This window comes from Pantherophis guttatus, chromosome 2, assembly GCF_059756535.1.
Source record: "Pantherophis guttatus breed Tessera chromosome 2, ASM5975653v1, whole genome shotgun sequence".
NCBI classification, from domain to species: Eukaryota; Metazoa; Chordata; class Lepidosauria; order Squamata; family Colubridae; genus Pantherophis; species Pantherophis guttatus.
This window is the reverse complement of record NC_142064.1, coordinates 121,001,025-121,015,776: the sequence shown is the minus strand read 5'-3', so window position 1 is coordinate 121,015,776 and position 14,752 is coordinate 121,001,025. Positions and strand designations below refer to the sequence as shown.

Below are 14,752 nucleotides of genomic sequence, written 5' to 3'. Positions count from 1 at the left end.
TTACACCATGATCCTGATGGCGACACGAAGCTTTCACACATCACGGCCTCGTTTACAATCTTTATTATAGAAACCTTCTCTCCCTTATGCACAGTGCTCAGTTTTACATTTAGATCCCCATATATAATCTATACATCAGTGTATATTAAAAGGACACACAAGACAGTGACTCCAATATGGCCCTTGTTCCTTCAGCCAGGAACGGGAGGGGGAGAAAACCGGAGCCTCCCTTGGGTTCTCTCAACCTCCCTCCTTCCCTCTGCTCCAGAATGACCTGGATTCCATTGGCACAGAGTTTAAACAAAGTGACTTTTCCTTTTATGTGCAATTGTTGAGAGCAGGGGAAAACCATCACACATTTTACAATTATTATGAGGATGATAATGGTTATTATTACAGCGAAAGGAGAAAAGGCAAGATGTTCCTTCCAGTTTTGAAATAATTGGGGGAGAAGGCAGGAAGCACGTCAAATGAAGGATACAGGAGAAAATAACCAGTCCAGCTTAGCGGGCAGAAAAGGGTGTGCGCAGCCGTATTTTTCTGAAAAATGAAGGGTTGCATTGCCTGTTACAGTTGGTGCAACCTATTCCCAGTGAGAAGGGTTTTGATACATGCACGTACGCCCACAGCAGTTTTGGGAAAGGCCATGTGGAACCAACCGACCTTTCCCATAGCCCACCCAATGGATCAGACTGTGTTATGCCTTCAGGTGGGATCTCCTGCCCCCTCCCCCTGTGAGAGGTAATAACTGAACTGAATGGGTGGAGTCAATCACTGCATTCCTATATCCAGCACTATGGTGGAGTTCCCCTGCTAGGAGAAAGGTCAGGGCCATGAAATAGGTTCATCCAAGAAATCCTGCAAACATTTCCCAAACCCCTACGCATTTTATCCTCACTCAGGGCTTTGCAAGAGCGAGATACGAGTAGGAAGGGACAATACATTGAAGGGTAAACTAAGTTTTTCACAGTGGGGGCAACAGGAGTGGTATAGATCTCTCTTTTTCTCTACTTTTTACAGGACTGATGTTCATTAGCAAGATGACAGGTCTGTGCTATATAACATTTCACAAGAAACACACATTGCACAAACCTCTCCATTTATACATTCCAGGGTCCAGGGTTTATAAATGCTACAGCCCAACACGGAGCACCATGGCAGTAACAGTGCACTGTTCTCCAGTGAACACAAGAGGGCGCCACCCACAGCAGAAAAACCCTTTTATGGAGAAGTAGTACAGTAAACACAGATTCCCCGCCCACCCCACAAAGTCTGAAATGGGGGAGGTTAACAATTGTAGGAAGAACTATGGACACACTCCTCCCTCCCCCCCCATCCTGTGTCCAGTGTAACATGCAACAACCCACCCTCACACATGTGGAAACCTACCCTGCCAGCAGGGAGTCCCCCATTCCCACAATGGTGCATCAGACGCAAAAAGAGAGGCACCAGCGCAGGAAAAACAGGAAAACAAAAAGAATCAGCACTCCAGATTAGAGATCCCCTTGGGGAAAAAGGGGAAGGGAGGGGGGATCAAACCAACGTCCCTGGGGTTGGATGCTCTGTGGAATCCAAGCTGTAAGGGCCAGAAGAATCTTCCAGATAAAGCAGGTCCGCAAAAGGTCTGAGCAGAGTAGTAAAGCAGAGGAAGAAAGGAGAGAGAGAGAGAGAGAGAGAGAGAAAGAAAGAATTAGACAAAGGGGCAGAAAGGAATCATGCAACAAGTGAAAGTGTTTCATCTCCACTTCTACTTTGTCTCCTGTTTTGGGTCCAGTTTACCCTACAGTAATCACAACCCCCGTCTCCTTCGCTTCATGAAATGGGTCTTTTCCAGCCTTGACGAAGAATCAACCTTGCAACTGCTTGCCTTCTGGAGGCTTTCAAGCAGGGGTCTCCAACCTTGGCAACTTAAAGCCTGCCGGACTTCAACTCCCAGAATTCCCCAGCCAGCAAAGCTGGGAATTCTGGGAGTTGAACTCCGCCAAGCTTAAAGTTGCCAAGGTTGGAGACCCCTGCTTTAAATGTTAACTCCCATTGTCCCCAGCCAGCAAAGGGGTGGTGAGTTAAGGAAAGCTGCTTTATAAGGATACCTGTCTCTTTCATTTTCCTTCTCTTCCTCACCTGGGTCTTTCAAACAGTTCAGAATGCCAGAGAAGCACCAGTTGTTTTGAAAAAGGGGGAGTGAAGCCAAAGAAAGAGGGGGTGAGCAGAGAGAAGAGGCACAGGGTTGGCCTTAGGCAATCAAGGGGAGGGGGAAGGGCCCCGCTGAGCTTGTCAGGGCAAAGGAAGAAACCGGGTTGCATACCTGCCATAGAGTGGCTGCCCCGCATAGCTCACAGAGTGAGGCAGTCCACCTCCTGGCCCCCCATAATATCCCACATCGGGGTTGGAGGGTCCCGGATCACAGTAGCCACGCAGGTGTTGATGGACAGACTGAGATGGGCCTCGTCTCTCGGGTGCCCCTCGTTGGGTAACTCCAGCGTTGCGTAAGTACCAGTCCCGGAGCCCTTCCAGAGCAAGCGCTTTGTGGAAGTTGCGATGAGGAGGTAAGGGGGGTCCATAACCAACCTCGCGGGACTGTGGGGGCAGCAGCGGCCCGCAGGATTTAGTGCGGGCAGCGGGTCGGGCTCGGCGTTGAAGCGGGCTTTCAGAAAAGGCTCCCCACTCTAGCTGGGGAGGCCCATCCCTGCGAGACAAATGCTCACCACCCCCACAGCTCCGGCGTTCTAGGTAATAGTCCAACAGGAGATCGTTGTAAGGTGGGCGAGGGGTCCGGCCAGAGATGCAAGGGGTCAGGGCCTCGGCACTCTTAAACGGAGGGGCAGTGGGAAGGAGGGGGTCTTCTGAAGGGGCCCGTTCAATCAAGGCCTCGGAGCTGTTGCTTCGACGGGTCCGAGCAGCAAAGAGGGAAGCTCTGTCGGCACTGGTGTCCCGGCTAGGGGGGCCAAGCTGGGAATCGTGGCTGCCTGACCACTGGCGGGAGTGGAGAGATGGGGCCTCTGACCTAAGAGGAAGCAAGAGGTGAAATGATTGCTTTTAATTTTATGCTGGATAGCTGTGAAATAAGAATTGCAATTATATGCATAATTGAGGGGGGGGCCAGTAAGAATCTCTTGCATATTCTAAATATCCATCTATAGAGAAGTTGTTTTGCCTGTTGCATCTCAGCGTGCAAATTAGCTTTGTTTCCTTTTCAGTCCACTTGTTTTGATCAGAGGGTGGACTGGGTTAGATAACTCTGTTGTTAGTCTGTATCCAACACGATGGGGGAAATTCAAGATTCCTCACCCTCTGAAGAAGAGTATGGTAGGCTCTCAATTCTCTGCATGAATTACTATCACAGTATTACTACTAAAGCTATATCAAGTCTTCTCCTTCCAAATCTGAGGCATGCCCAGAGTGGGAAGTTCAAGCAGAAATATTCCACTTTGGGGGAGTAATATGAAAGTGTTCCTCCCATGTATGCGCCTTATAAAAATTACAAAGATAACAAAAGTTTGCAAGATTCTGGATGAGACTAAACTAAAACAGTAGAGGCACTAGACTAGACTAAACTAAACTAAAACGAGACTAAAACAGTAGAGGCACTGCTGTCTTCATGATTAGTTTGCAGGATCTTTGAAAACTGATCTTGTCCTTTTCTTGCTACCCGCAGCCAATTCCCTCAAATATCCCTTTGGATTCCTCGTCCAACCCACCCCTGAATTTAAAGCCTCAGTTAAGTGCAGTTTGACACAAAGTATAGCAACAATTTACTGTGCTTCAAATTGCTAGTTACTGCATAGAAAAAATAGTAAAACAAACACTGCCAGTGCGCCTGCCGTCTACGAGCAACCCTACAAATCAGGAGAAAAGGAAAGAAGAACAGGGGGTTTATGCTACCTTAATTGGTGAGTTCCACTGCATGCATTTCTTGCTAACACTGGAGTAGCTGGGACGCTCCGGCCCTCAAAGCTGGACATACTTCTGGGGAGGGTGCGGTTGGGGCTGTATAAACAGACAAGGATCCTTTTTTAAATGAGTGGGTTCAGCTCTTCGTGTTTCAAGAGCCACGTTGCATGCTCACACATGGACAAAAACTTAAACCAAGAGGATGATTTCCAGTTTCCAAAAAAATGTGCTCCGAGAGGTTGAGTCACACAAAGGCAAGCAGCTCAGCTTGGTTGGCAGAAGAAGCTTAAAAGCTGCCCCTTCTAAAGCTGCCTTTTCCCCCTCTTTGTTTTTTTCCTGGGAAGGAAGGGTTCGATCCCATTTATCTTCACAAAACAAGCTCTAGGGAGAGATGGAGAGGTATCAGCGGAATGGGATTTTCTACTCTTTCCCTTATTGTCTGTAGTTACCCATTTCCACACTAGTTCCTAACCATAAGTGAAATCTTGACTAGGGGCATCCAACCTTGGCCACTTTAAGCCTTGTGGACTTCAACTCCCAGAATTCCGTAGCCAGCTGGCTGGGAAATTCTGGGAGTTGAAGTCCGCAAGGCTTAAAGTGGCCAAGGTTTGGCGCTCCTAATCTAGACACAATGAGCCAAGTTTAGACAGCCAACTGAGCAACGCAGAAAACTCCCAGGACAGTATTATTTTAACGATCCTTCCACGTAGCAGATTTCCAAATTCTTTTGTATGGTTAAAGAAAAAAAAAAAGAAAAAAAATTTCATCCTATCAAAATAAACCACAGGCCCTCAGAATCTAGTCTATTTCTTTTCTCCACCACTTGCAAAGCTGGGCAGGAATCATTTTGTATACAAAATATTAAAAATAATTACATCCCACAATTCCATCAGCTCATTTTGTTGTATATGTAAATCAGGCTTTTAAAGCCCACACAAAACTCTTTATCAATGCTGGCAGGTCAGCCCTGGTTGCTTCCCCCCCCCCCCATTTGCTCAGACCAGCTTCCCGGCATCTTTGGCTAACCTGGTTGGGCTGGCAACAGAGTTCCTGCGGTCCTTGCCCTCACTGTACAGATCTGGCTGCAAAATTCGCCAGCCTGGTCGGCGGTCAGGACTGCTGGAGATGGCACGTAGGTGATCTCGGGCCTTGGGAGGTGAGGATCTGTCTGGGAAAGCTCCCTGGTGGTTGGAGACCTTGGAGGGATGGAAGCTGCGAGGGTCGTCTGAGGACAGAAGACAGTACATAAGATAGAAGCATCGGCACATCCACATCTTGACCAAATTAGAACCACCCCCACAATAAAAAAAAAACTCAATAGTCTCAAAACTCTAGATTTTTTTCTAAACAAACAGCTATCAACCTGGTAAAACTGCTCTTAGATATAAACATGTCTATAGAACACACATATACAAAACTAAATTATGGGAGAAACTCCTAGGGTGCTAATTAAAATTATCAGCACCGTCTGTACAGGAAGTACAATAAGTAGCTGTGGTGTCCAAGTTACATATATGAGTTTCTAAATTATTTTTGTTCTTCTAAAAACTCAGGGTCTTTCATATCCTGTGCTTTGAAGATGGTGTTGGATGATTCTTGTCTTCTATGCATAAGCCATCATGAAACTCAAGAATCCTGGCTCCAAATGATGGTTAAATTAACGGCCAAATTCTGTTTCGAATACTTATTGCAATATTTATACCCCACTGACCTCACACCTCTGTCCAAATACTAACGGTCTGCAGAATATTCATATAAAACAATTAACACCATAAAAAATAATCCTTCCTTTGCATCCAAAATTCCAGAAACATTATAGATTAAAAGCTCTGTGAAATAACTGTTTTCACACTTCTCTTTTAACAGAACCCTCTTGATCTCCAGGGAGTCAAGAAAAGGCTCAAAAATATTGTCTCCTGCCATCCACAATTTCATGTTTTAACACGGAAAACCAGACTTTTTATCATTTAAAACCAGTCCCTTGAACTACGGACAGAAGGCCATTAGCAACACTGTGCCTGCAATAATGCTACTGTATAGGATTACAGAACTTCTCAGCTGTCAGCGGGAAGGTTGCTGCACTTTGTACTAATAATAGCATCCAGGTAGTCTTCAAAGATAGCCCCATATGCAACACATTGCAGTAATCCATCCTAAGAGTTCTAAGAAGGCATGAGTAACTCTCTCCAAATTCCCCCCTCCAGGTGGAGACATAACTATAAGGCAAAATCCCAACCTTATATTCTCTCAAAACATGCATTAAATGAGACAACCCCATACACACATGAACAGCCTATATGGTTTTGTATCAGTCCATTGTTTGGTAAAGAATCATTTTCTGCACCTATGGTATATAGGGCATCTTTGTCTCATCATTCAGTATCCCTCAAGAATTAGATGACAAGAATATCTAGGAAATGTTGACTCTTCAGACCATTTTATTTGTCAGAAATGTTTGTATCTGCTCATCCCAGACCATCAAGCACTCTTCTTTGACCCAAGAATGACAACTAGGCCATGCTTACCATTTTCATGGCTGGCTGATTCAGAGAGGGAGCTGCTCTCCGAGTGAAATGCCTCTTCTTAAAAAAGAGAGAACAAAGAAGAAATGGATGAGAAAGTGGGAAGATAAAATAGTGTTACTCAACTTTGGCAACTTTTAAGATATGTGGACTTCACTCCTCCATCTGGCTGGGGAATTCTGGAAGGTGAAGTCCACACATCTTAAAGCTGTCAAAGTTGAGACCCATTGACGTAATATATCAGCTAAACGGTGGTGGATCCTGTGCCACTCATTCAACGTGATTCACATATCATTTATGCTGCTGTGCTGCCGATGGTACTTTTTCCAACACAAGAGGAATCATCACTGCTTAGGCAAGTATCTTTACATTTCAAAAAGGAAGAGCACATCACACTATGATGCTTCCACAGAACACTCAATGCCTTTCCAAATTGTTCTCTGTGGCAACTAGATTTTTAAAAGACTTTCAATTTGTTGAATGTGTTAAGTTTTTTTCAATCAACTCATGCCATCTTTCAGTCAGGAGTTCAAGATGGCATCCATAGTACTTCCTCCTCTTATTTTTTCCTAAACAACACTCCTTTGAGATAGGCTGCACAGCAAGAGAGCGAATGGCTTAATATCACCCGGTGAGATTCTGGGCCTAAGGAGGAACTAAATACCAGATCACCGTACTCCCATTCAACTCCTTCACCACTAAAATAATGTGTTTATCTTCAAAGTCTTCCAAAAAAAACCCCCAATCCCTAAAAGTTTTGGAACAGTACCCCATGTTGGGTGTCAAACTGAAGGAATTCCAAGATGGAGCAGTCACATATTCCTCTAGCTCCATCACTGCTGTCATGAAGCTTCCCTCAAGCTCCTCTTTGGAGCATGTACCCCTCCCCCACTTTTCCCAGAGAATTTGAGTCCCTCTGCAGCAACCTGTACCTGTTGGGCTAAATAATGGCCAGCCTTTCTAATGAAGTATCTAGGGGGAGGATAAGAATATTTGGAGTGTTTGGAGAATTAGAAATGAAGGACCAAAGAAGGGATTAAAAGGTCCCATAATTAAAACAATGTCGTTTTACGTGGCCTGAGAGACAGGCCTTCTCGGGGGCTGCCTCTGTCCTGGGGAACAGCATCCCCATCAAATCCTCTCAGACCCAAACCCGCTGCACTTTAAAAAAAGCCACAAGAACTGTTTCTTTCAGCAGGATGGATAGGAGCCTGCTTTTGAGACTGACCAGTCCTTTTTTTCGGTTCTTGTAGCTTGTTATCATCCTTACAGATTCCTTTTTCCTCTCTGCTTGTGTTTTTAAATCATGTCTATTACACACTCCAGTATGTTGCCTAGCATTTCTGTGGCCAATGAAGCAGCTGAGAAATATGCTAAGCAATCGGCATAACTCACCGGGGGCAGCCCTCTGGAGGGGTCCTTTGCTCAGCCACACCCGGCATTCTGCTACTTGCACCTCCAGCTCCCGCAGGCGCTGGGCAGCATCTGCCTGGACCTGCCGCCGCCGGCGGCGCTGATCAACTGTTAAGTCGGGAGCAACCGCTAGCCGTCGGGCAGCCTCAGCCACTTGCTGCTGCAGGGCCAGGTCCTGGCTCAGCTCCTCCAGCGAAGGGTTTTCCTAAAGTATAACATTTATATGGTTATATATAGCATGCATATAATATGTATAAGATTTTACAATAACATATATTATGTTAACATATAAACTATTAACATATAAGATGTTATGCTAACACATAATAGATTATTGTAACACATATTTATAAGTTTATGTTTTTAGGTTTTAACTGAACACCACCCAGAGCGAGTGAGATGGTCAGTCCCCAAATTTGATACAGCAATAGCACTTAGATTTATATACTGCTTCATAGTGCTTTTACAGCCCTCTCTTAAGTGGGTTACACAGTCAGCCTATTGCTCCCAACAATTTGGGTCCTCATTTTACCCACCTCAGAAGGATGGAAGGCTGAGTCAACCTTATATATAAATAAACAAAAGATAGGGATGTGGAATCAGGACCATCCCCCAAATCCAACATGTAATAGCGATGCCTGGGCTCCCTCATTCTCTTATGCATAAGATTGATTGCTCACCTCATTCTTCAAGGCAGGGGCAATTCGGGATGCCACTATTGTCCTCCTCCGCACTGGCCACAGCCTTTCTCCGGGTTCCAGAGGATATTCCGGGGGTAATTTCCCGGTCAATTCCTGACATTGAGAAGAGAAGCAAGCAACATGAAATAGGTATGAGATCCAGAGGTGAAACAAGGGAACTCATTGGAACTTGATATTAGATTTTGCCCAAGGAGATAAACTTCATACCATTTATACAAAACTCTTCAACTTTGCAGATAACAGCTTGGCCTGAGAAGTCATTTTGGGTTCATTAGAAGACCAATGGCTCATACACATTTGCCTTCCTGACCCTGATGGCTTTAAGTCATGCTGATCCATGCTTAACATCCAGCCAACCTCACCAGTGAGGATCAGCACTGGCCAAACAGGCTTTGTGGTCCATGATATCTAGAAAGCACCAGGTGGGCTATTGTATTCCAAGTTATTTGGAGAGCAGAAAGCGGGAGAAAGCCACATGGGCTGGCTTTACACCTTTCTGAGGTGGCATCTCCTTAGGTTATTACATCTTGAAGAAACTCAAGCCAACTTTTTCCCTTCTTATGTTTCTGCATAAGAGTGACTTCCAAGCCCTCAATAGCTTAGACTTTCAAATGCCCATTCCTTGTTTCATTTTGGGGACATTTTCTCACAACCTACCTGATTAAAACTAAAACTCTCAAAGAGTTTGAACCTTGACACAGAGCAGAAAACGTTTAAATTCAGGGTTGGTTGCATACCTCCGCCTAACCCCACCTAGTGCTTTCCAGATGTCCTGGACTACAAAGCCTGTTTGCTGGCCAGCACTCAGTGCTAGTGGTGGGAATGATGGTCTAAGAAACACAATAAACCCCAGGTTGGGAAAGTCTAGCTTCTCAAAGCAGCAGATCCACCGCCTCAGTCCCTCCCATTGGCTTCCTGACCTCCTCCTGTCATGGTTACGCACCGCTTCCTGCAGGCAAACCCGTCGCAGCTCCTTCAGGCGCAGGCTGAGCACCTGCTGGAGAGACTTCTGCTTTTCCAGGAGTTCTTGCACCCGCTCTAGCCGAATCCGAGGACAGAGCTCTCGCTGCAAGGCTTCTGCAGAAAGCAAAGGCAGAGCAGAGAACAAGGGATGAGGCTTGAGATTCACTGTATGCCACCGAAATGATGCTGAGCAGGTGGTGGAGGGAAAGGTGTTACCTGAAGAGCTGTAGCTGGATGAGTTTATCAGCTGCCCTTTCACTTCCATGTCTTCTGGGGAAGTTCACCTTTTCTCTTGCCTCCAAGGGAAATCACTTGGCTCCGAGACCCATCAGGAATTCCTAGATGGAGGACCGCAGATGGTTATTGTCAAAGAGAGAGAAAGGAGGAATAAAAAGGGGATATGCTTCTGCTGGCCCAGGCAAGGTGAGTCATCAGCAGAGGGCAGGATACTGTCAAAGGAAAATCTGCCAGACTGTGGCAGAGGGCATACATAACCACACACAGACAGGCAGGGACTGGAGTGGTATTTTGTGCTCAGAAGAGCTCACTTTTGAGGAAGGAGGAACCTGATCAATAAAAACAATGCCATGGAAGAAGCCTGCTTCTTTGGAGAGGTTTTCTTAAGAGTACTTGATATCATCCAGACATGTTGGACTTTACCTCCCATAGCCAACATGGAGAACTGGAGGATGTGAGGCTAGGGAAGAATCACTAACCGAAGATGACTTGCAGTTTCTACTGTTTGACCCAGGAGCATTGACTGCTGAGTGAATGGTGGAAAACTGCAACACCAAACCTGCTCTCTCGGGGCCTACCGAATTCTCCAAGGCACAGCATCAACACTGGAATCATAACGTTCTAATTTGGGGGTAACATGCCCCTCAGCAACAAAATCTGGCAAACTGAGATTCCCGTCAAGGGTAGTATCCAACTACTTGGAACAGGTCACCCAAAACTCTTGCGCTCAAGAGCTTGGAGAAGGACACAACCATTGACACCCAACCTTTGTGGTCTGTGCGGCAACTACACCCAGGAGAAGATTCTGTGGAAGCTTTACCCAACCTAGGAATTCTGGGAGTTGTAGGCCTAAGGCATCTGGAGAATGTTTATTATGAGAAAGACTGCACTGTAGGCAGCATTTTAACTAGCTTTAATTGGCACTTGTGTTATGCCTATAATTGTAGAGGGAGGGAGGAGGAATGCATCTTGTCCATCTTTTTCAATTTGGCTCCTTTCCAGAGATATTGACTATTGTTCCCAACAGTCTCACACAGAAAAAAACAACAACACCCAAGCATGATGGGACTGTACAAAAAGTTTGAAATCACCCAAATGTTAAGCATCATAGAGGTAACCCTCGACTTACAATCATTCGTTTGGCAAGCGTTGAAAGGTACAATGGCATTGAAAAAAATTACTCTCAACCAGTCCTCCTCACACTTACAATGGTCACAGCATCCCCACAGCATTTTGATGATATCAAAATTCAGGCACTGGACAACTACTATGAATTCATGATGGCTGCAGCAGCCGGGGTCATGTGATTACCATTTGCAACCTTCCTTTGTTTGGCCTCTGACCAGGAAGCTGGATTTGTTGCCTATGATTCGTTTAATAACTGCAGTGATTTGCTTAACAGCCATGGCAAAAAAAAAAAAAAGGCCATAAAATTGGTCACAATTCACTTAACAATCATCTTGCTTACCAACGGAAATTCTGGGTCCCCTTTTGGTTATAAGTCACGGAATACATGTGAGTTACCCCAGAAATCATAGATGCAGGAAACAAGGAATTGCTGTTTTTTTAGATACAGTATGGTATTGTGAAAATATTAATGCTTTTTCCGGCAAGAAGAGCATGAGAGGTTTCCTGCTTCAAATGCCAACAGACCAAAACCGGTTTTATACTTGAAGAAAGCAAGAAGCAAAGGAAAAAAGGTGTCCACGGATCTCATGCTCTCCTACCTGCCCCAATCCTCCAGCATCCAGAGTTCACAGACATTGTGCTTCACATTATCCATCTTTTAATTTTCCCTCCCCCTCAGCCAGGGATACTCTCAAAAGAAAGATTTGCCAATCTCGTACCCTCCTGGCACTGTGCTCTCAATTTAAATAGACATTTTGCATGTATTATATTCTTTTTTTTTTAATTTATTATATTTTTATTGTTAAAAAAATAACAAAAAGAAAAAAAATCAATACAAAAATCAATAGTAAGAAAAGAAAAAAAAATTTTTTTTCCCCCAACGTGCTATACAAACGGAAAGGAAGTTTTAGGAAATTGAAGTCCTCAATTCTTCCAGAAATCTCTTTGATAAGGTACTGGTGCCAATTCATCCAATCTCCCAAGTGCAAAGTCCACAAATGGTTGCCAAGTGTTCCAAAAAACATTTTCTTTATATATACCACTTCTAATTTTAATATCACAAGTCAATTTATCATTTAATGCAAATTTCCATGTTTCATTGTACCATTCTTCTAATTTTAAGTCAACATTTAATTTCCAATATCTAGCAATTATAATTCTCCCCATTATAACCAAAATCCTCACCAATTCTCTTTCTCCAGTTGTTAATGTTGTTTCATTCAATATTAATAATATGGTTTCCAATTTCAATTTGACCCTCTTCTTAATCATTTCAAATATTTCATTTTCTATCCTAGACCAAAAAAGTTCAACCCCATTACATTTACACCACATATGAGCATATGTCCCGAATTCCACTTTACATCTCCAACACATTTTATCCACTTTATTATCCATTTGAAAAAGTCTTATTGGGGTCAAATACCACTTCCAAATAACTTTATAGTTATGTTCTTTAATCCTTATTGATAATGTCCTCATTATTCTACTAACCCAGTTCATATTCCAATTTTGATCAGAAATTTCAATACCCAGTTCTTTTACCCAATTCTCTTTCATTACTCTTTGTGAATTATTATCAAAGTTAATAATTTTATAAATTTTACAACTAATCCCTTTGGCCCAATTTCATCTTTTATTATTCGAGATGTCAAGTTTTCAAATTCCGTTTCCTTTCTACTCTCATCATTCCTTTCTTTGCATTTCCTATTCCATTTATTCATATGTATTATATTCTGAGAGCTGCAGTCTTACCCCTTTTTCCCAGTCCAGGACAGCCCCCAATTGGAGAAAAAAGCAAGAAAGCCTCCTGCTGCTTTCCTCCTCCTTCACTACCAACTCAACTGACAACAAGCCCAATGGGAAGTCTGGGGGCAGTGAGACAGCTGGTCCCTGCCTTACACAATCTCTGTGCTGGGACCAAAGGCTGCAGCTGCTTTTCGGTGAGACCCGATCCCGGCCAAGCCACTGGGAGTCCAGGGCAACAGCAGGGCCAGGAAACCACCCAAGTTACATAACTAATTCGAGGCACAGCTGAGGCCAAGAACAGCTGTTGCCATAAAGCACATCAAGAACAGCATCCAGATCAGGTAGGCTTGCTTGGGAAGCGTCTGTCCAGCCTGGCCCCGCCTCTGACATCTTTTTTTTTATTTTAAACTATGGGTAAAAGATAATTCTAACATAAATACAAATTTATGAAAATATGAAGAACAGGTGAAGAATCAAATATAAGCAGTGAAATATGGGTGGATCGCCAACGAATCTGAAATAACCACATTCTAATACATTATTACAGCATATAATATTGGTAATATAAGCCATTTCATATCCATTTTCCAATCAAAACATGTCTCAATAAACTTTAAACTAAAGGTATTTGGCCAACGCTATTCAAGTCACTGTAGAAAAAGAGAGAGAAACTGTATGCGATCAACAATTGGATCAAGGTTGACTCAGCCTTCCATCTTTTCTAAGGTAGGTAAATTGAGGACCCACTTGTGGGGGCAATAAGCTGACTTTGTATAAATATACAAAAGGATGAAGGCTATTGCTGAGCACATTGTAAGCCGCCCTGAGTCTCCGGAGAAGGGCGGCATATAAATCAAATTAAAAAAAAAAAAACAAAACAAAACTAAGCAAAATTGTAAAGTGTGATGTTACCTGACTATGCTGCTTAGCAATGACAATTCTAGCAGTCCCAGTTACGATTGTTAAATGAGGACCGTGTGGGTTGTTAAACAAGGACTTCATATCATTACTGACTTCCTGCTGGCTTCCCCATTGCGTTTGCTTGTGGGACGATGGTAGCGCAAAGTAGAAATCACAATCACATGACCAGAGTTTGCTGCAATGTTGTAACTGCAGGAATGTGATAGCTGGATCAATGAGAACCCATCAGAAGTACCATTTGTTGAGCACCATCATAACTTTGAACAGTCGCTGATTGAATGGCCATGAACCAAGGACTATCTGTAGATCAGTGGTGGGCTGCCCCCGGTTTGGACCGGTTCTATAGAACTGGTAGTAAAACCAGCGGGAGGCTCCGCCCACTGACCCTGACATCATCAGAACGCTTCTGCACATGCGCAGAAGAGCGTATGCGCACGAGCGAAGCAAGCGCGCACGGCCCCGTTGCGAACCAGTAGTAAAGGTAGGTAGAACCCACCCCTGCTGTAGATGATATGTCAAATTAAAATATAAGTTTGAAAACTTTAATTCTGAATGTGGCACAATTCTATGTACAACATCATAGTTAGAAATGGTTTTCAAATAGAATTTAATTCTACATCAGATTTAGTTTTTAAATATGAACTTATTTTAGACATTGAAGCATATTCCCATAATTTGGCTAACCATTCTTCCAAAGAGGGGAATCAAACATCTTTTCTAATAAAAAGCATGTAGAACACATTAACATATACAATGCCAATTCAGAATATTTTGAAGAAATATAGGGCTGAATGAAATTAAATTAAAAAAAACTATCTCAGAATGCAATGGGATTACAACTTTCAGGATTTGTTCCATTTTATATTAAATAATTTTCCAGTATGGGTGAGCTTTGCAACATTGCCACCACACAAGGAAAAATGACCATGACATTTCCATCACTTTTCCAGAAAAGAAATAACTCATTTTAGCAATTAAGACTGGAACGATGTATCAGCAGTAAAACATTTTGTACCAGTTCTCCCTGTATATAATACGCAAGGTAAATTTAATGTTCTTTTTCCATTACACTTCCCGCTGTTGTATATCTACAATTGTGTTCTAATTCTGTAGCATTTAACCGTACAGTCACTGATATCTTTGGGTTCTGAGTTCACAAGAAAGTTATAAATTGAGCCTAACAAATGTTCGATATGATGCATTGTAACTTTTTCAAATTCAATCAAC

The 14,752-nt window shown here is 43.4% G+C and overlaps 1 protein-coding gene across 7 annotated transcripts in view; it reads right to left on the bottom strand.

Moving 5' to 3' along the window:
• CCDC120 (coiled-coil domain containing 120) overlaps positions 1–14,752 on the bottom strand; it is a 48,375-nt gene that overhangs the window by 5,432 nt on the left and 28,191 nt on the right. For 4 of the 7 annotated variants that reach the window (XM_034434039.3, XM_087886602.1, XM_060683374.2 and 1 more), the window contains 9 exons: positions 9,707–9,828; positions 9,471–9,604; positions 8,507–8,620; positions 7,809–8,031; positions 6,417–6,473; positions 4,918–5,116; positions 3,883–3,987; positions 2,306–3,004; positions 48–1,624 (listed from right to left, as the gene is read on the bottom strand). In XM_034434039.3, the coding sequence (XP_034289930.1) occupies positions 1,534–1,624; positions 2,306–3,004; positions 3,883–3,987; positions 4,918–5,116; positions 6,417–6,473; positions 7,809–8,031; positions 8,507–8,620; positions 9,471–9,604; positions 9,707–9,755 (1,671 nt within the window). In that variant the 5' untranslated portion in view covers positions 9,756–9,828 and the 3' untranslated portion in view covers positions 48–1,533. Of the gene's footprint in view, positions 1–47; positions 1,625–2,305; positions 3,005–3,882; positions 3,988–4,917; positions 5,117–6,416; positions 6,474–7,808; positions 8,032–8,506; positions 8,621–9,470; positions 9,605–9,706; positions 11,478–14,752 lie in introns of those variants that run through there. The other 3 variants (XM_087886603.1, XM_087886604.1, XM_087886605.1) reach the window with 3 other exon arrangements.